At 53.9% G+C, this 19,875-nt stretch overlaps 7 protein-coding genes across 7 annotated transcripts; 3 read left to right on the top strand and 4 right to left on the bottom strand.

The window, feature by feature from the left end:
• Positions 1 to 246: 246 nt before the first annotated feature.
• SAC6 (Fimbrin, actin-bundling protein) lies at positions 247 to 2,370 on the top strand (the record flags this gene model as incomplete). Its single annotated transcript, XM_049404302.1, has 4 exons — positions 247 to 269; positions 341 to 551; positions 600 to 1,303; positions 1,350 to 2,370. The coding sequence occupies 4 exons, from the start codon at positions 247 to 249 to the stop codon at positions 2,368 to 2,370; spliced, it is 1,959 nt and encodes a 652-aa protein (XP_049249916.1).
• A 1,774-nt stretch (positions 2,371 to 4,144) lies between these two features.
• On the bottom strand, positions 4,145 to 5,410 carry J4E88_010711 (uncharacterized protein; the record flags this gene model as incomplete). Its single annotated transcript, XM_049404301.1, has 2 exons — positions 4,145 to 4,915; positions 4,982 to 5,410. 2 exons carry the CDS (start codon positions 5,408 to 5,410, stop codon positions 4,145 to 4,147), a joined length of 1,200 nt encoding a protein of 399 aa, XP_049249915.1.
• A 567-nt stretch (positions 5,411 to 5,977) lies between these two features.
• Positions 5,978 to 8,366, bottom strand: J4E88_010710 (uncharacterized protein; the record flags this gene model as incomplete). The annotated part of the gene is made up of 4 exons (XM_049404300.1): positions 5,978 to 7,094; positions 7,376 to 7,866; positions 7,916 to 7,944; positions 8,363 to 8,366. 4 exons carry the CDS (start codon positions 8,364 to 8,366, stop codon positions 5,978 to 5,980), a joined length of 1,641 nt encoding a protein of 546 aa, XP_049249914.1.
• A 1,856-nt stretch (positions 8,367 to 10,222) lies between these two features.
• Positions 10,223 to 12,710, top strand: J4E88_010709 (uncharacterized protein; the record flags this gene model as incomplete). The annotated part of the gene is made up of 5 exons (XM_049404299.1): positions 10,223 to 10,226; positions 10,251 to 10,580; positions 10,630 to 10,809; positions 10,840 to 10,904; positions 10,962 to 12,710. 5 exons carry the CDS (start codon positions 10,223 to 10,225, stop codon positions 12,708 to 12,710), a joined length of 2,328 nt encoding a protein of 775 aa, XP_049249913.1.
• Positions 12,711 to 12,997: 287 nt separating this feature from the next.
• On the bottom strand, positions 12,998 to 14,535 carry J4E88_010708 (uncharacterized protein; the record flags this gene model as incomplete). The annotated part of the gene is made up of 3 exons (XM_049404298.1): positions 12,998 to 13,364; positions 13,421 to 14,279; positions 14,466 to 14,535. The coding sequence occupies 3 exons, from the start codon at positions 14,533 to 14,535 to the stop codon at positions 12,998 to 13,000; spliced, it is 1,296 nt and encodes a 431-aa protein (XP_049249912.1).
• A 654-nt stretch (positions 14,536 to 15,189) lies between these two features.
• J4E88_010707 (uncharacterized protein) lies at positions 15,190 to 15,692 on the bottom strand (the record flags this gene model as incomplete). The annotated part of the gene is made up of 4 exons (XM_049404297.1): positions 15,190 to 15,219; positions 15,273 to 15,362; positions 15,496 to 15,574; positions 15,685 to 15,692. The coding sequence occupies 4 exons, from the start codon at positions 15,690 to 15,692 to the stop codon at positions 15,190 to 15,192; spliced, it is 207 nt and encodes a 68-aa protein (XP_049249911.1).
• A 224-nt stretch (positions 15,693 to 15,916) lies between these two features.
• On the top strand, positions 15,917 to 18,529 carry J4E88_010706 (uncharacterized protein; the record flags this gene model as incomplete). Its single annotated transcript, XM_049404296.1, has 1 exon — positions 15,917 to 18,529. The coding sequence occupies one exon, from the start codon at positions 15,917 to 15,919 to the stop codon at positions 18,527 to 18,529; it is 2,613 nt and encodes an 870-aa protein (XP_049249910.1).
• Positions 18,530 to 19,875: the final 1,346 nt, after the last annotated feature.

Raw genomic sequence — 19,875 nt, 5'->3', positions numbered from 1 at the left:
ACAGGTGAAGGGATAGCAGCCTAATGCAGGGAGCGCGGTGACGTGCGTACGTAATCCGGGATCAAGTTGCGACCTGCCCCTCGAGGCGTCCGTCTTGGCAGTCGCCCCACGTCGTCATCGGGTAAGCAAAACAGAGGCTCAAAGTCGACGAACGCGCATCCAGAACGAGGCGGAGCCAGGCAGTCACGTTGCCGCCCAGTATATCCTCCACGCTGTGCTAGACTTCTGTCCACCTGCACCGCCAACATGAACATCATCAAGCTGCAAAAGTACGTGGGCGCGCCGCCCTTCCTACAGTATCCGCTGGCTTCCACGGTAGCTAACAGGCCATTGCGCACAGGAAATACCCCCAGTTCGAGCAGGGCGAGATCTTTGGCCTGCAGGATGCATTCCGCAAGCTCGACGTCGACGACAAGGGCTACCTCGACGAGAGCACCGTCATCAAGGGCGCCCAGCAGTCGGAGCACCAGCCCTACGACGTGGTGCGACAGGCCCTGAAAGAGGTGGAACTCGACAGCTCGCGGAGAGTCGAGCTCGACGACTATGTAGATGTATGCATTGCAGCATACCACGTACCACGTGCAAGCTAACCGCCACAGCTCATCTCCAAACTGCGCGTCTCGTCGCCGGCCCAGCAGCGCATGTCGACCGGCCCAACCCGCCCGCGAGCCGGCACAGCTTCCAGCGTCAACTCGCCCTCGAACCCAGGTCACGCCTCCAAAGGCAGCGTCGGTGGTGGCAGGATCCAGGTCCAGGGCTCTTCGGCCAACGTCACCCACACCATCAACGAAGATGAGCGCACCGAGTTCACGCGCCATATCAACGCCGTCCTCGCCGGCGACCCAGACATCGGCGACCGCCTGCCCTTCCCGACCGACACGTTTGAGATGTTCGACGCCTGCAAGGACGGATTGGTCCTGTCCAAGCTCATCAACGACAGCGTGCCGGACACCATCGACGAACGTGTGCTGAACAAGCCGGGCAAGAAGATCAAGTCGCTCAACAACTTCCACTTCACCGAGAACAACAACATCGTCATTGAGTCGGCCAAGGGTATCGGGTGCTCCGTCGTCAACATTGGCAGTGGAGACATCATCGAAGTACGCGAGCACTTGATTCTGGGTCTGATCTGGCAGGTCATCCGGAGAGGTCTGCTCGGCAAGATTGACATCAAGTTACACCCTGAATTGTACAGGTTACTGGAGGACGACGAGACACTGGAGCAGTTCCTGCGTCTGCCCCCGGAGCAGATCTTGCTGAGATGGTTCAACTACCACTTGAAGAACGCCAAGTGGCACAGAACGTATGTACAAGCTCCATCATACTCATCATATAGCTAACCTTTTCAGTGTCTCCAACTTCTCCACCGACGTCAAGGATGGCGAGAACTACACCGTCCTCCTCAGCCAGCTCGCCCCCGAAACCTGCTCTCGCGCGCCGCTCCAACAAACCGACCTCCTCCAGCGCGCTGAGATGGTCCTGCAGAACGCCGACGCCCTCGACTGCCGCAAGTTCCTCACACCCACATCGCTCGTAGCTGGAAACCCTAAGCTCAACCTGGCCTTCGTCGCCAACCTGTTCAACACACATCCCTGCCTCGACCCCATCACCGAGGAGGAGAAGGCCGAGATTGACGACTTTGATGCGGCAGGAGAGCGCGAGGCCCGTGTCTTTACTCTGTGGCTCAACTCTCTCGACGTCAAGCCCGTCGTACAATCGTTCTACGAGGATCTCAAGGACGGCACAGTTATCCTACAAGCATACGACAAGGTCATTCCGGGCAGCGTAAACTGGCGACACGTCAACAAGCCGCGCGAAGGCCAAGAGCTAATGCGCTTCAAGGCCCTCGAGAACACCAACTACGCCGTCGAGCTCGGCAAGCAGGTCCAATTCTCGCTACCAGGTATCCAAGGTGCCGACATCACCGATGGCCAGCGCACACTCACCCTCGGTCTCGTATGGCAGCTGATGCGCAAGGACATTGTCTCGACCCTCAACGGCCTCGCCCAACAGCTCGGCAAGCGCGAAATCTCCGACGCAGATATGATCAAGTGGGCCAACGACATGGCACGCAAGGGCGGCAAGAGCACCCAAGTCCGCTCCTTCAAGGACTCCTCTCTCGCGAACGCTGTTTTCCTGCTCGACGTCCTCGCCGGCATGAAGCCCGCTTACGTCGACTACGACCTCGTCGCCCAGGGCCGCAACGACGACGAATGCTACCAGAACGCCAAGCTGGCTATCAGTATTGCGCGAAAGATGGGCGCTACCATTTGGCTTGTGCCTGACGATATCGTTGCCGTGCAGAGCAGGCTTATCACTACTTTCATTGGTAGCTTGATGAGCACGCATGAGAAGATGGGTGGACAGTAAGCGCAATTGTGTGGGATCGTCTTGACTGATTGTAAGCCTTTTGAGGCGGATGGGTAAACGATGGAACGAACGCCCTATGGGTGAAGCGTGCGAGCGTTTTTAGTTTTGTCTTTTGGAAAATAAGTTCTTCGCAAGGAATGAGAAAATATCATCGTTGTTCACTGTCATTCTTCGTTGAATTCAGCTTTTTGATCGGAGACATTATTCCAGATCAATTCCTTTTGAGGTAGACGTGCAGTATTGGACAGACATGAACCGACAGTGTCGATAATTTGTTCACATCCAGAAAGCTTGGGAAGCAAGCCGGGACATACACATGGATTATGTGTGTTTTTCATTTTGAGCGTTTTGCTTGAAAGTTGAGTCTTCGTTCTTCTCCATACTGGCATTTCGAGGAGCTTTTCATGCCATTGGGTTCGCGATATGGAACGCAGCATCATACCGACAGCCTTGACTTTGATTCCTTCTCTGTGAGTTCTTGTAGAGACAGAGGAAACAGGAAGCGACATGATGATATGGCGGTTTTCTTTTTGAAGTTTCATTTCGCAGTCTTCCAACGCACTTTTACGATGTAGCTTTGAACTCTTCATTTTGGAGAATACGATCTGATTCAATGCGGTGGAAGAGTGGAGAAGGAGCACAGCGGCACAAAGGCATACGACGGAAGGGTGTTTTTTTCGGAAGACAGAAGAGATTCGTCGCGCTCTTTTCCAGATTTTTGGGGTTGGTCCTGACTTGGGGGATGGCGGAAGAGAGGACCATGATTGCGTTGTTGGATGTTTTTGGGAGGAAGCACACACATTTCTTTGCGCGCTATGCTTTTTGGTCCTGAAAAAGGTGGAGGCGAAGAGTGCGTGGAAGGCCTGAGGTCGAGAGAAGATGGGCTTTTATACGCGACGACGAGCGGAAAGTGTCTGCGGCGAATTGCTGGAGAAGAGACATAGGGTTGGGTTGTTCGGTTTTCGAAATAGCTGCAATGCTTTGGCCGAAGCCGGCATGAAATTGTTTCTTGGCTGTTTGTTGTTGTGCACAGAGCCGAGGCGGATGCGATGAGTCCAGTCGAACGTATTTTTGGAAGACAGGTAGGCTGGATGTAATCGAAGGCCTGGACTTGGAGAAGGAGCAGGCATAGCTCTTTTCCTAGTGCCTTTCTTTCCGAACGACGAACAGCGACATGAAGAAGCTTCGGATATCTTTGAAATGTGCCTCGAGTGTAGACATTGTTGGAAGGTTTCAGGCATCGGTCCCTTCTAAGGTGTTTTTGGTAATATCTTCTTATTGTTCTGGAGTCCGAAGTCGGAGAACAGATCATATGTGGATGATTTGCGCGTTTTGAGAAAGGAAAGACATGACATATTCTGCCCAGGTTTTTAGGTATGCCACATATTTTGGGGGTAGATAGGAGAAAGAAGGAGGTAGAGAGGAATCTCGAGCTTATATACTGCCCCCGTGACAGAACATGAGATAACATAGTGGCGGAGAACACAACATGGCTTCGAGAACTGTTAGTCTTGGAAAGCCACGTGTTGTGGAGGTAGATAGGAGAAAGAAGGAGGAGGGAACATGATCGAACTTATATACTGCATGCATGACCGAAGATGAGATGACAGAGTGTCGCAAAAAACAACATGGCTTCGAGAACTTTCAGTTTTGGAATAAAACAATATTGTACACAAACATGATACGAAACTTACCTTTGCACTTGGCTATGCTCTATACAACTATGGCGACTACTCATCCACTCCCGTAGCTTTCTTTCTCTATAGGTCCTCGCTCACGTCCTCATCCCTCCACTCCTAACCCCCATACTAACCGCCTCCGTCCCACCACTCTTCTCCCACCCATCCGCCTTCCTCCTCCCCAACGCCCTCCTCAATATCCATTCCTTGGCTGTAACCTCCTCCTCGCCCTCCACAGTCCCTCCCTCCACAAGACTCCTCAGCAAAACATCATCCTCAGGCCGACAAAAATACACAAGACTATACCTCTCCACACTCCCCTGCTCCCCAGGCGGCGCAACAACACGATGAATATTACTCCTCAGCGCGCCGTTGGAGAACTTGACGAGCGCGTCACCTAGATTGACGATGCAGTGCCCTGGTAAGGGACGCACGTATGTCCAGCCGTCTTCGTACAGTTTCTTCTCGATGGCTGTGGGTGGTGGGGACGTGGATGTTGGTGCGAGAGGAGATATGTGGGATGGTAGTCTGACTTGCAGGCCACCTAGGCGGTTGAATAGGACGGTCACGCTGCCGAAATCTGTGTGTTCGCCCAGTGCGACGCCTTTGAGGGATTGTTCTTGGGGTGGTGCCTTGACGAAGCGGGTTTGGTCGCCTGATGAGGCGTGCAGTCGGTGGATTGCGGGTAGGCCGCCTGCTGACTTCGTCTCTGTTGCAAGAGGGAGGCGGGACGAGAGGAGAGAGGTTATGAGCATGCAGATAGCATGGGAAGAGGTGATGTAGGATTTGTATAGGTCACGGTGTGGGTTTAGGACAGCTGGGGAGGGAAGGGGGGCACTGAGGCCGAGGACATCGTCTTTGGAGATCTAGAGGTATTGGGTTAGTAGTTGAGGTTGGAACATTGGAGTAGGAGAGGAGGAAGATTGATGTACATTGTAGAATTCATTCCGGTCCTTCGTTCCTTGCTTATCAACGTAACCTTCGCCGTACCCTTTATACCCAAAGTAACTACCTTGGTCTTTGAAGTCGTATTTGATCTTCTCAGAGACATCTAGATCGTAGAAGTCTCGCATTACTTCAAACAGTTTGTCTACATTTTGGAGCAACGAGTCGCCGTCGACGGCAGTGTTATTGTTGTGTTCGTGGCCACTATCCGATTGCTTGGAGTTGCGGACATCGAGATAGAAGAAACCCAGCTCGCGACACGCCTGCCAGCATCTGTTTTGTTCTTCTTCGTCGCGGTCGAGTAACTTTTGAAGCGAAATGCGGAGAAGTGGCGCGGTGGGTACGTTGTCGGGGAAGACTGGAAGATCGGGAAAGTGATCGCGTGGTGGGGATGGAGAGTGGTCTGAGTGAGGCATGGCGAGTAGGTGTCAGATGTTTCATGTGGTGAACTACATCGCGGAGGAACGCAAGATACGTGCGTTGTTCGCATGTCGCGTGGGCCGGGTATAACTGCTGGTGATAAGGTACACAAGTGGAGGAGCGCGTGGAGAACGCGGGGTAGCCTCGGATAGCTAGGGCGATAGACAGCACTAGGACTTGACGATGGAGTTAAGAAGGAGCAATCACCACAACAAAAGACAGACAGAGAGACATCACGATGCATGGAACGAATGTTAAAGGAGACGCAATTCATTAACTATCCACAGATGTAGCTCCGATATTTCCACCACCCGAACAAGCAGACATGAACACCAACCCAAACACCGAGAGCGATAGACACCGATCGATGCCTGAGAGCGCCATGCTACCCGTCAAGTGACGATGCAAAAGTTATGAACACAAGTATAAGATGAGGGGCCATGAGCAAGCAAACGCCTAAGGGATGATTGAAGATCGAACGTTTGAATGAGACCTGAGTAATGTTAGATGATGCGCGATGACAGTGAGTGATGGTGATGATGCTTACCATTGACGAGATGTTTCTACAACCTGGATCCGTGGACAACCTTGTAGTCGACAGCCATCTCCATACCATCGTCATCGATGACGAGGATACGGACGCTGCCACGGCCGTTGTCGAAGGACTCGGTCAGGCGGGAGATGAGACCGCTCTGGTCAAGGACGGGAAGACCCTGCTTGACATCGCCAGACTCGGTCATGGCGACAACGCGACCGTCCTCACGGATGTCAAGAACACGGTACTGCTTGAAGACAGGTCCGAGCATGTTCTGGACAACGACGGAAGGAGCCGGGTTGGAGATGAAGGAGGACTCCTCATGGAGCTGCTTGGTGAACAGGTCAACACCGAGGTAACGGTGCTGGCCAGTCTGGGAGGAGGTGGTGATGCGGATGACCTGGCAAGGGCGGCCCTGGAGGATCAGGAGATCGCCAATGCGGATGTGGTGGCAGGGGATGGTGATAGTCTTGGTGGAAGCCATCTTGCGGACTGTACGGACAGAAGTCGGGACAGGTGCGATAGAAGCAGAGACGGGTGCGGGTGCGTGGGTGATTGAGTGGGAGTGGGCAGGTGCAGCAGCAGAGACTGTGGACCTGGGAGGGGCTGGGGCAGGAGAGCTGTGGACGCGAACGACCCTTTCAACTGGAGCTCCGGATTGGACGGGGCGGGCAGGGGCAACAGAAGGAGTAGCTGAAGTGTACTTCTCCTTAACGATTACCTCTTCACGGTCGTCGTCGTACTTGGCACCGGGGTAGGAGTGCTCGTGAGAGTGGTGGTGACGGTGAGGGTGGATGGGGTGTTGGATACGGTCGGCGACCTTGTGAGCGGCGTGAGAGATTCCTTGACGAAGCGAGTGGTATTGGCCCTCGTTGTCGTAATATCCCATATCACGCTTGCGGTGCTTGGGGGGTGCGGCAGTGGAACGAGCAGATGATTCTACTCGGACCTCAGATGGCTGGTGGGAGGCAACAGACTCGACGTGCTTGCTGCTGGGGAAGGTGTCGTGCTTGGTGGTGTAAGTCTCCTTCGAGTAGCTTGCACCGGCGACGATGGGACGGGTACGTTCGCGAATCTGACGTTCAGTAACGTCGATTTGGGATGGAGTGTAGTCGGTGGCAGGGCCGTGGACTGTATTGAAGTGTCTATCGTAGGTCCTGTCCTGAACCTCGACGTGGGAGTGGGATGATGTAGGAGGTTGGGGGTGAGGTTGGTAGCTGAAGGAAGAAAGGAAGGTCAGCTTTGGGTTGGGCAAGGAAGAGCTTAGAGGAGGTGAGGGAAAAGTGGGGCATGCATGTCGCTAGGACAACAACAGATGAAAGGGGTTAGCGGCTAGCGCGTGGCTGGGTGCCGCTAAAGTCAGGGGGTTGGTCTGTTGTGCTGATCCGTGCGAAGATGCGCTGGCAAAACAATGGATCGGACTTACCGGTCGTGGGATCGCTCAAACTCTACGCGGTCAGTACGCTGAACGTGCTGAGAATGAGGCTGGGGCTGGGGCTGCTGGGGCTGTCCGGGCTGTCTGTAGCGAGTCTGCTCGTGGATATGTAGCTCCTCACGGTGCTGGGGAGGCTGCTGAGCGTGAAACTGCTGGGGCTGGGGAGCCTGCTGAAACTGCTGCTGCTGCTGCTGCTGGGGAGGAGGCTGGGGACGACGGAGGCGCTCTTCTTCGTAGATGCGGACCTCTTCCTTGACGTGGGTGTCGTGGTGTTGCTGCTCAAACTGCTGCTGCTGTTGGGGAGCCGGAGGAGGAGGGAGGACGGTAGCGGAGAAGGATTCGTGGACCTCTTCGTGACCTTCCCGTCCGTGAGAAGCCTGTTGCTCGAACTGTGCTTCCTGTTCTTCTACCTGGACACTGGTAGATTCCTTAACTTCCGCGTTCCGATACGCAGACGGGAAGACACTGAAGGGGATCGGAACCTGGGTGGATTAGCATAATTGCTTATACACTCGCGGTGAGAGAGCATACTCGTGCTTCAAAATCCAGTTTGCCGGAGTCTGGTCGTTCGTTCCTGAAAACCCTTCGAACCGTTCGAAAACAATTCGAAAGGAATCAAGAAGAACTTCTTGGCTCCTTTGAGGGTCTCACGTGGAGATATTTGGAGATATAGGATCTACTGAAGAGTCGCCAGCTTTATGGTGTTGACGTGCAGCAGCTTGAAGATGCGCAATTGGATGCAGTAGCGGGGTGTAGGTGGAGGAGTGATGGAGTCAGGCTGGCCGAGGAGGGGGATCAAGTAGATTGGCGGTCAGTCGGATCACTGTTGTGTCGGCGTATCGATGGTCGCAGGGTTGTGGAGGCTGGGAAGCTTTGGCAGAGCTGTTCGAGCTGGGCCTAGCGTTATTGACACGGAGCACTAGCGCGTATCAGCTTCCCCTTTTTCCTAGCCCATGGACCGATTCAACCCCAGAGAACCCATCACATCCTGGCGCTTCTCGCACCGAGGTAATTTCGGACGCGCAACTGATCTTAGCACGGCTGTTGACCGGGCAATGGCCAGCAATTGGTGTCGCAATCCAGAGTCGAGTCGCATTGAAGCTCCACAGAGCTGCCGGGAGCTTCCCCGACCTGGCTGCAGCTCCACGACCATGGCCATTGGCAGTGGGCCGATCCCAATGTTGCGTGGTATGCTTCAATTGGGGCCGGACGGCCTGCGCATGCATGATGCGCCAGCTCCTACGTGAAGAGAGGCATTTTCAGCTCAGCCTATCCATGTCGCGCGCGGCCAGCTGTTGATAGCTCCAAGCCTCTCCCCAGCCACCGCGTTTTCGTCGCGTCATAATTGGTCAGAGCTCCATATTGCTGCAGCCCGAAAAGCATGGCTGCAGCTGCGTGGCCCGACGATCACGGATCCGCCGGACTATCACGTGCGAGACGGTTCATCGATCGCGGTCCAGGTGCTGCAAATTGACGCGGACTGGGTGAGCTGTCCGGTCGCTTGTGGACTCGACGCATGTGAACCGTGGTTCTCAACGGCTGTCCGCATCATCGTCCCCACGACGTGCGCCCGCGTCTGACATGCAGCACCTGCCGCAGCGACGGTTTCGTGATTGTGGAGAGTTTAGTGATTGGATTGGGGTGCTACAAGGACTGTGTGGTCTGTCAATGTCACGTAGCTGTTGTACGGTGTTCGCACTGAGAATGTCAGCAGTCTATACCCAGGAGCGAATGGTCGCTATAGTTCGGACAGTCTGCTATGCATGCCTCCAAATAGCACCTGCAAGATCTGACTCTTTTTTCTGCAATGCGCGTTTCTCTATACTTTTCCCTGTGTATATGTTGTCATACATAGCAACACTAACCACTTGTAACAAGGATGTAAAACCGACGTCGGTTTGGCTTCGGGAAGTCGATGACCCGACGAAGCATTTCCGATGGTTTTTGCGATACCGGATGACTGACCCGATTTCAATGACGATGGAATTTGCGACGTGCTTCGATACAGGAGTTGAATGATTATACGGAAATCGACGTTGGCTGGCCGCGACTTCCAGTTACCCAGTAGCTGTTGATCGCGCTGTTGTGTTGCATCTCGGCTATCAGTATAGGTAGGAGCGACTACACAGCCTCGTAGTTACTTTCTACATTCTTCCAAGGTTCTGGTCTTGCTACATTCTCTCCATCCTGACCAGTCTCATCACATCAGTGGACGCCAGCAATTTCTCGTCTTAAAGCGCATTCTGTTATGTCCTCCTGAGGCCCTATCTGGTCGCCATTTCCGTTTCTATGCCAGCTAGCATCTGAAGCGGCGAGCGAGTTTGTGTTGTACTCGGCACATGGCAATGCTCACCAGATTGAATGTTGCTATGCTGTATGTTACAATGAATTTACCGCTTCAATGCAATGCTTCCTCTTCTTCATGTCGGGTTAATTAGGAAGGCGACTGTATTGGCAGCCACACAGTACAGTATATACTGCACCTTCTAGTCAACCGACGCCTACTTCTTTTGTTAGGCTTTTGTGCTTTCCGTCGTGCCATTCTATTTTCTATCGAAGAACGAGAGAACGAATAGTTTCGCTGTTAGAGTTATTGTCAGAAAGAGCTCTCAACTATCATCGCTCTTTCCATTTCAGACAGTCTGCAAGAACAAACACCACGTTGAGGTAGCTACGATGGACACCACAGGCCAGATCGGGAGACATCTATCTCTATGATATGCTTCCATCTTCTCCACGACAACACGCATTGCTTATCTTGATAGCATTCATCGCCCCATTGTCTATTAGTCTTCTATTCAACCATCCATAAGCTGTTGAGTACATCCCAGCTCCAGCATGCGTTTACCTTTCACGGCGCTTCTAGCGTCGATGATACTCGCAATATCAGCAAAGGCCCGCTTTGTCATATACGCAGATGAATGGCACCCAACGCGTCCAACCAACCCACGAGATCGAGCTGGCATCGACCATGTCATCCTCGCCTTTGCCCCAGCCAACGCAACAGCTACGTTCCAGCCCAAAGTTCCCATACACACCATCCGCACCGAGTTCCCCAACGCAAAGGTCATGATTGCTGTTGGCGGCTGGGGCGATACGGTTGGTTTCTGTCAAGCCACGAAGTCCGACGCATCGATGCTCGCGTTTGCCGCTGATGTTGCTACTATGCTTGCCAGGACTGGAGCAGATGGAGTCGGTGAGTACACCATCTACCTACATTGGTTACTTGTCGATGCTCACAACAGAAGACATCGATTGGGAATATCCTGGCGGCAACGGGGCGGACTACAAACAAGTGGCGAACTGGGATCAGACTTACCAGATCGCCGCGTTCCCTAAGTTACTGGCTGCCATCCGTGTCGCTATTGGGAAGAAGCTGCTTTCGATCGCTGTCCCAGGAAAAGAAGGCCAGTCATCATATACATGTTTGAAGCAAGTCAACTGACAAGTAGTAGTTGACATGCTTGGATACACTCGAACAACCGGACCTCAGATCTGGCCGTCCGTCGACTTCATCAACGTAAGTAACATTTACCCCTCTGAATCCAACTATCAGATATCGTACTGACTGCACCAGGTGATGAGCTACGACCTAATGAACCGCCGAGACACAGTAACCAAACACCACAGCTCCGCCATCGATGCCGAAAACAGCATAAAAGACTACCTCGCCATGGGCGCACCCCCCTCCAAGCTCAACCTCGGCTTCGCATACTACGCAAAATACTTCACCACGCAAGGCGACTGCAGTGCCAGCCCACTCAACTGCCCCATCGTCCTCGCGGAAGATGCCCAAGGCAAAGACACACTCACCTCTGGTGCCTGGACCTTTGAGAGATTTCACATGCATGCCGTCGATGCCTCCTCTCTGACCGTATCCCAAGACGGCACCTGCGGTCCAGAAAAGGGAACCAAGTGTGAGATAGGCTGTTGTTCTCAACACGGCCACTGCGGTACTTCGCCTGAACACTGCAACGGCACCTGTCAACACGCGTTTGGATCTGGATGTACGGACGCCGATATAGCAGCTTCATGGCAGCTCGCAGCCAAACACGGTGTTACTGACGAAGTAGCCGGCGGACAATACTACTTCGATGCCACAAACCGCCTTTTCTGGACATGGGATACGCCCGAACTCATCACAAGGAAATTCGACAGCATCGTCCGCAAATACAAGCTCGGTGGCGTCATGGCGTGGAGTCTAGGTGAAGACAGCGCGGACTGGAGTCATATTCGACAGATGGCGAAGGAAGTTGCCAAAGTTGGACTCGGTTCAGCGACTGCCAACGATTCCACCGAGCCAGTCGATGACTACATGTACGACGAGATCGCTGATTATTGCTGTCCAAACGGCTACGATCCAGCGAATCTCTTGATCTACCAACCGGGATATATGTTTCCACTCTCTTACCATCCTTTTTTGGTCGATTGCGGGGATGGGAAAGGGTTGGTTTACTGTGCATGCGACACCCCCGAATGTTCCTCGTGGGCACTTTATCCGGATCACTACGATGGCAATGACTCGGCCCAGTCCATGTCGAACGAGGATGGCCTTGTGGAGATGCAATACACGGAGGCCCTCCAAGCGATGCCAACTGAGCACGACCAAGCCGCACTCGAGACTCCGCGGCCGCATGTCGGTGTCATGACCGAATGCTTGGGTGAGGGTGGTGCCACGACATGGTGTCCACTACACTACACAAACGACCTCCCATCCATGCCAACTGAGACCAGTCCAGCTGCAATCGAAACCTCATGGCCGACTGACGCTATCATCCTTGAATGCATGGGCGAGAACGGTGGCCTGACTTGGTGTCCGCAATCCTACACCGACGAAGCCCTATCGAGTATGAGTAAGTCCAAGGCAGCCGCACTCCAGATTCCGTCGCCAACACCCTTGCCGACTGACGGTGTTTTTCTTGAATGTTTGGGCGAGAACGGTTGGTTGACCTCGTGTGGGGTATCGGCCACGCAGGACTTTCTATCGAAAATGAAAGACTACAACGCACTGCATACTCCTACGCCGACTCCTTCGCCGACTCCCTCGCGGACTAGCAATGTCCATTTCGAATGCACAGGCGTGCATGGTGGCCTAACTCGCTGTCCGCATTCCGTCATGGACAACTTCGTATCCAATAAATTTTCACTCGACGCAGCCGGACTCGAGACTCCGAGGCCAGTGCATCAAAACCCTACTGCTGTTATGACCGCAGCCGCTATCGAGACTGGGTTCACTACGCATATCGGTATACCGCAGGCGCCGGAGAGTGAGCTTCCTGGTGGATCCTACGGTATGCGTAGGCGTGAGAGGGTACAGAAAGCGTGAGAAGACTGTTGTGCAGGAGTGTTTTCTGGACGCACAGCGATGTTTCGTTTTGTTTTCATTATTGTTTGAGTTTGCAGGATGGAATGCTTTGGGCAATCGACGGCGCGTTGTTTCGCTGTCTGTAAGGTAGCGTGCGATTAATGAATTACTACTCTTTGCTACCACGACACAAATGCCGTGGTTTCCCTGATACTAATACAATCATCCTATGTGCTACGTTATCCAAGCGATGCCCTAGAGATGTGCGTATCATTTCTGGCCACTTCTCAAGTTCCATCAGGGGGAGCCTATGCCTTGACGGTACTCCTCTTCATACCCTTCCTTGCGTTCTTCTCCCGCTCCTTTTCAAGGAACTTGCGCTGCTCGTCGGCGCTGAGACGACCTAGCTTGGCATCTCTCATCTCCTTCTTCGCCTTGTCGAGCGAAAGCTTTCTCTCCTCAGCCTTCTCCTCATCATCTGCCTTCTTGATCTTGGCGATCTGCTCGTCGCGGGTCTGCTTGATCCGGCGGAGGGCTTCGGGGCGGAAGTGTCCATGAGAGGCAAGCTGGTCGGTAAGACGGAGGAAGTATTGGAAGATGGGCATGGTGGTGGAGTAGTCCGAGGCGAATTTCAGGGAGAGGCTGAGGCGCTTCTTAGGCTTGGTCTCGTCGAGGCTAGAGGACGTTAGCTTAAACCATGGAATAGAGGGATTGAATGCTGGATGACTTACGTCCTAGGAGCGTTGATGGGCTGGTCGCTGACGATGATGGCCTCGAAGCTGTCTCCGGCGTCGTTGACCGCCTTGATGAGCTCGGGTGTGAGCAGCATGTCGGTAACCTCGGCGCTCTCGCTCATGACAGTGACCCAGACAGGCAACTTGGCGTGGTCGCGCGTGCTAGTCAGAGACAAATCGTAGCGCTCGTCGCGCATGCGCTTCATGATGTCCTTGTGTACAATTGCGAAGACGAAACCATCGAAAGAGCTGTTGGTGACCTTCTTGGCGTCGGCCTGACCGTACGAAGGAGCGAACTTGGTCTCCCGGCCATCGAAAACGTAGGCGGTAGCCTCAAGACGCTCGCTGGGTGCAGGGAAACTTTCGAAGAACAAGGGAAGCACGCTCTCTCCCAGCCACATGAAGGGGTTGGCGCGCTTGTAAAAGCTCAACCTGAAGTCGACGAAAGCAACGTTCTGGCGTCCAGTCGCGTAGGTCTGGTACTCGTCGGCCTTCTTCTCCTTGAGCATGCTGTCCACATCTGCAATCGCTCCCTCCCCGCCTGGGCGCGTGTAGCCGACTTGGGCGAACTCTTGGGTCAGGACAGGGGCGTGGGCCTTCATCCATGCCTTGGCCTTGCTGCGGTTGCGCTTGGTGCCCCAGAGGTGAACCGCGATGAGAGCAACGAGGAATGGCAAGATGTACATCTCCAGCTTGAAGTCGTCCATGGTGGTGCGCTCCCACACCCGGTACCATGCTGTATAGGGCCGGTTGTCGCCCAGGCCTGTAGGAGCGGCTTGCGCTGCACCGGCACCGGTCGTGAAGGACGAGATGGCAGCGGGCGTGGGCTCAGGAGCACCTGCGTAGTCGGCGAAGTCTGGTTGGTGTCAGCGCAGCCATTGGTTATGTATATTGATAAGCTCTGCGATTTCCGACGGTCTCCTCACGATAACCTCGCGACTCAGTCTCCTGTCAAGAATTCGAGTGTCGCAAAGGGGCCTCGTGTGGTCCCGCTTCCCAGGCTTGTGGCCTCGCGACCGCGCATGCAACGTGGTGAACGTACCATCATCACCAACAACTGGAGCCTGGACAGGCTTTTGGCCACCGAAGAGACCCTTGACGAAGTCTGCCATTGTGTCGATGCGTCACAACGAAGGAGCGTACGTGGAGATTTGGCGGCGCGGGAGGTGGTTTGGAGGATCTCGGCTCGGTTCCACGTTCCAGGCACTGACCTCATTTTACAGCGACTAGCACGCATGTGGAGGGGCATCTGGGCAAGCTACCCCAGAGCTCCTCGTGGTCCTGCGCTCTAATCTGCTATAGCTTGTTGCATAGTTTCAGTCGAGAATTTTGACATTGGATACTTGGTGACAATGGTTTGCCAGACTGCTCATCTGAAGTGGTTGTGTCCGTACTCGACACTGGTAGGAACGGGCACTCTGCCATGACTATGAAAGCTCGATATCAAGCCCCATTGCAGTCCGAGTAACCAAACTGTCTGCTGCCTCACACGTATCCGCAAGGCCGATCCAAAGACGTATTCTCACAAGTCAGTCTCGTCATCATTGCAAGTGACAGCCATTCGTGTTTTGTCAGCCACGTAGTAGCTGAGTGGCAGCATCACTTCAGACTAAGTGAACACAGCGTAAACAGACAATGAAGATTGTTCTATGCGGTCTGACAAAGGGGATGTTGTAATGGGTAAAGACTTGTCGATTGATTGTATATTGATGCAGAAGACTCATGCTGGTCCCACCCATCTGGATATCATGCTCGAGGTGCGGAGTCTAGTTCTTGCCGAACCAGGTCTTGTGTCCCTGAATATAGTTAGTAATGATGTTGCACTCAATTCAACCCAATGCAAACTTACAAGGACGAGACGGCCCATCATGTACATGCTGGCGCCGAGGCTGCTGAACATGATGACCTTGAAGCCGGGAACCAAGTACTTTCCGCGGGCCTAAGAAGCAATCTGTCAGCATTTATCCCTGTGTTTTCTCACTTCCACACGCCATGTGTCCAGCGCCGCATGCGCATCATCTCAAACCACGTCATGCCCTCATCATTCCTCCTCTTGTATATTCAGTACGCACCTTCTCCCAGGTCCTCAGTCCGTCGTGCTTCTGGAACTCGCGTTGCCAGTAAGGCACCTTGTTCTCGCGCATAACCCAGCTGCCGACTGTCAGTATCCAGCTCTGTGCGGAAAGGCGGAGGAGCGCTGGAGGCTGTCGCGATGCTCTCCGGGGCCCTGAGCCGGGCCCAAAGCTCGAGAATGGACGTACCCAGGCATTTTGAAGAGTGTACAGGAGTATTGCGCGGCTTGCGGGGGCAATTGGTGGATTTGTGGATTGGTCGATTTGGTGATGTCGCGAGGTCGAATGATCCGCCGGCGAAAGCAAGTCGGCCGCCAAGGCCCTTGGCCGCTTTGGGCGCAACAACTTTCCGCATCCCCAGTTCACGCACGACGATTGCGACGCCAATGGACTGATTTCGCCCTCCGCCCCTGTCTTGTTGATGCCACCGGCTCTGGACAGGCTCCTCGCCAGCCCGTCAGCCCTGCGACTCCTGCGCTCCATCGTCAATGCCCCCGAACTCCCCGCAGCCTGTTCCGCGGCGACAAAATGCTGCCCGCCAGTAGCACGCCGCCGCAACTACTCCACCCAGCCGAAACCGCAGCCCAAGCTGAAATGGAGGCGAATGAAGGATGCAAGCGAAGACGCGGCAGTCCGAGACCACGTGCTCAAGGCACTCCAGCGTGACGAGTCCAGTGATACCTTCGCACCGACCGTAGACATCTTCGAAAACGACACCGTACGTGTGGCCCAAAGGGAAGACGATCCTGCACAACTCGCCGCTATCCTTGCAAGCGAAGAGAGACTGCACGGGAAAAAGGGTGTCCGCAATGTCTGGCAGAACTTCCGCCATCGAGGGTACCGCCTGCCCACTGAAGACACACCCGATGCCGCATTCCTATGGGGAACTTTCGTGAAGAACCACCTAGTCACGGACAAGGCGATAGAGCACGCTGAGGAGCTGCTTCACGAGACAGGCAAGACATACCCTGGGCTGTACTATCTGGTCATGAGCCACTGGCTTCCGAGGAGAACAGCGCCCGCGTTAAGGTATCACTACGCAATTCAAAAGAGCCTGAAGCCTCAGCGGCTTCCCCTACGGCAGCTGGCACGTCAGGGGCGATCGACTTACAAGCACGGCGCATACGAAGCATTGATGGAAATATACGAGCACAGCAATGAGCGGGACCTTTACGACGAGGTGGTGCCAGCGCTCATTGAGAAGGATGACATAACTGCGGCACGCCGATGGCATGCACTTTGCACTCTTCGCAACGATATGCCGTCAGAGTCTGTCGCGTTACATCCTCTTGTCCAACTGTTCACCGTCGAGGATTCAGCTCGTGAGGTCTACTTTGACACGAAAGGGTCGACGAAGAAGTGGAGGCGGGATGCAGCAAAATACAATGAGAACCTTCTGCGCCGCTTGGAAGGCCCCGATACCGCGCCCGTCCGATTCGAAGACTCGTTCGTCGCCCGCATGTTCGCAACGCGTACCTTTCCACCGGCTTCGATCATACAAGGTCTCTCTATGGTGGGCATCAACGAGATTGGGCCTCAAGCTGTGCTCACCATGGCCCTGCAAACACAACCGGTGGAGGAGCTACCTATGAGGTTCGAAGAGCTCAGGCAAGCAGGCATTGCCCTGCAAGGCTGCGTCTTCTCTTTGGCACTGGAGACGTTCGCAATGGAGCAGAAGTGGCAACTGGTGCGCAGTATGCTGCAAAGCGACCAGCATCCGGACGTCTTTGGCGACGTGGAAATGCAACGCAAGCTGCTCGAGCACTATCTTGACAACGACGATTACGCGCAGGTCCAGCGCACACTTGCCATTCTAACACTCTTCCACAATGACTCTAGTCAAGAGTCTTGGAACCTGCTCTTGCAAGTCTACATTAAACGTTCTGGACAGAAGCATGTCGTGGAAGTGCTCCAAGACATGCGTGCTCGCGGCATCATGGTGTCGCCTGAATCAATCATGGCCATTCGCAGCCTATTGCGTCGTCGGCAACGAGGACACAAGCCTGTCAGTGACCGATTCGATGACTTGCGTTTCGTCGCGCGTGTATTCGTCATGATCCTAGAGAACGGTCTAGCCCCCATCTCTCCACTCCAATGGCGCGAGATCATACGCAGATTTGGCATGGTTGGAAGGTTTAGGGAGCTTAGAAGACTTTTACTCTGGCTTCTTTGCTGGTATGCACCGAGAAGCAGTTACCAGTTTAGCACGTTGCCAAAATCACCATTTCTCGAACCAGCAACAGCGAAAGTGCGTGCTGCATACCCTGAACGATTCCACTACTTCCACTTCCCAACGACGGTCACACAGCGCGAAAACCTGTTGCATCCCGTTCGACAACTGTTCGCTCCCTCCCTTCAGCAAAGTCTCATCATCTGGGGCTTCAAAGCTGGACTCCTGCCAAACGCACCTCTCGAACAGTCCATGCTGGGCCCCACGCTGGCCAAAAAGCATTATCGTCGTCGGTTGCTGCAGCGCCGGATGCTACGCCGATTAGAGTGGAGCGCAGGTCTACGAATCGTTGTGCATCTACGAAATCTCGGCGTATTTGTTCACTACCATACCGTACTCAAAGCCTTGCAGTCGCAGTTCATAAACATGTTCGGCCATGGTCGCTCCAAAAAGAGAGAAAACAGAGTGGTGGAGAGGTCCAACACGCTCCCCTATGCGCGATACGTTCACGAGGTCAACAAGATATGGGGCAGTCCGCTGCTGCGGGAACCTCAGCTCTTCGGCAAGGGCATGGTACACGACCACATGTGGCACCCACGTATGAGACGGAACATCAAGCGCAGAGCTTCCATCAGCCTTGGTGAGATTCTGGGCCCGAACTGGAGGGATCGCGACCAAGAGATCCATACGGCTGTTAAGCAAGACGAGAATTCGACCATAGCTCAGCTGCAGAAGCACTTCAAAAAGCAGGCCAAAGCCATCGAACCCGGTTCGGAGCCGCAGCCTCCTTCCACAATAGTCGTTCCGCGCGTCCAAATCGATAACGGTAAGAAAGGACGAAGTGCCCCATACGCCGGCGACTAGAACAACGACCTGAATGCCTGGCCATGCCATAATACGTAAAGAATATACACCATAACCTTTTTCGCTTACTCCAATCCGGGAGCTGGATGAGTGCTTTTGTTGATTTGCCTTGCTCACGGAGTTCCTTAGTGCTCCAATCTTGCGCAGACTGACGTCTGTAGCCGTTCAAAATCTACTCCTAATCTAGCGCTTCGGAAAGAACAGGGGATGGGCCTGGTGGAGGTGTGCACCAAAGGACGCGCTAGCATGCGCACAACGAAGACTGAAGATCTCGTCTTTCTGTACAGCTTCAACCTTGACATATCCCCATCTGCGCTCCTCACTGGCCAGACTACTACCCATGCATAACTCAGCGCTACGCTGGATACCACATTGTGGCTTTCTTCGACCCCGCTTTTCTCAACATTTCCAGCATGTTAGCCATCAAACCCGAGATGCGGTAGCCAACCATCGCTGAGGACAGCGTCCACCCCCATCTTGTTACTAAGTCTGAAGTAGTCCTTCTGCAAGCAAGTTGACTCCACTGCCAGACATGGTCCTCTTAATATGCGACAGGGCTGAAGAATATGCAATGCAACACTGAAGCGTGCGACCGGGATTGATGATCAGCCAAACAGCTGGCGATGGCTTACCTTGAGCTCTGTCATTCGCTCAGAGTCCACATGCCGAGCGCTGCGCGCAGATATTCTACATCTATTTGGATTCACCGGAACAGCGCACTGGCGCAGCTATGTCGCGAAACGCCTTCGTGTTGACTCTCCAATCGGAACAAGGATTGTCGCTTAGGTACTAGAATCGGCTGCGTAGGCGTTTTCTCGATTGCCTCAACCGCCCTGGAGCTGCCTCGATTCCCCGCCTAACTTCCACCAGATGTGCAAAAGAGGTATCATCCAGCTCATTCGGCATCGTCTTACGAGATTTCGGTAATTCTATCCGGCTTCGGCTTTATCGGATCCTTTCATTGAGCTTTCTGCAGCTGAACCTCCACATGACTGCCCGTTGATTAGCAGCTATGGACTCTTCTGACGACGATATTGTGGAATTACAAAAGGCTAGGGCAGGTAAGAGACATGAAGATATCGGGGATGGGTCTAGAACAACGGGCAAGACACCCCGAAAGTATCCTCCTCGTGAGCACACGTCGTATCAGTATGATCCTTTGCGAAGTGGTCAAGGGACCATACGTATCCTCGAACTGTTCTCTAGTGAGCTATCGGATGCAGGAGTCCTTTGTGCATTGGTCACACCAAACGAACAAGAAACACACCAATATCCTTACGAAGCTTTGTCATGGTGCTGGGGCACGGCACAGAAGACCTGCTATATCAAAATTCACCACAATGGCA

Source organism: Alternaria novae-zelandiae (assembly GCF_023758075.1).
Source record: "Alternaria novae-zelandiae strain BMP 2774 chromosome Unknown scaffold_38, whole genome shotgun sequence".
NCBI lineage: Eukaryota > Fungi > Ascomycota > Dothideomycetes > Pleosporales > Pleosporaceae > Alternaria > Alternaria novae-zelandiae.
The sequence above is the reverse complement of the archived record's forward strand: the minus strand, read 5'-3'. Positions and strand labels throughout refer to the sequence as shown.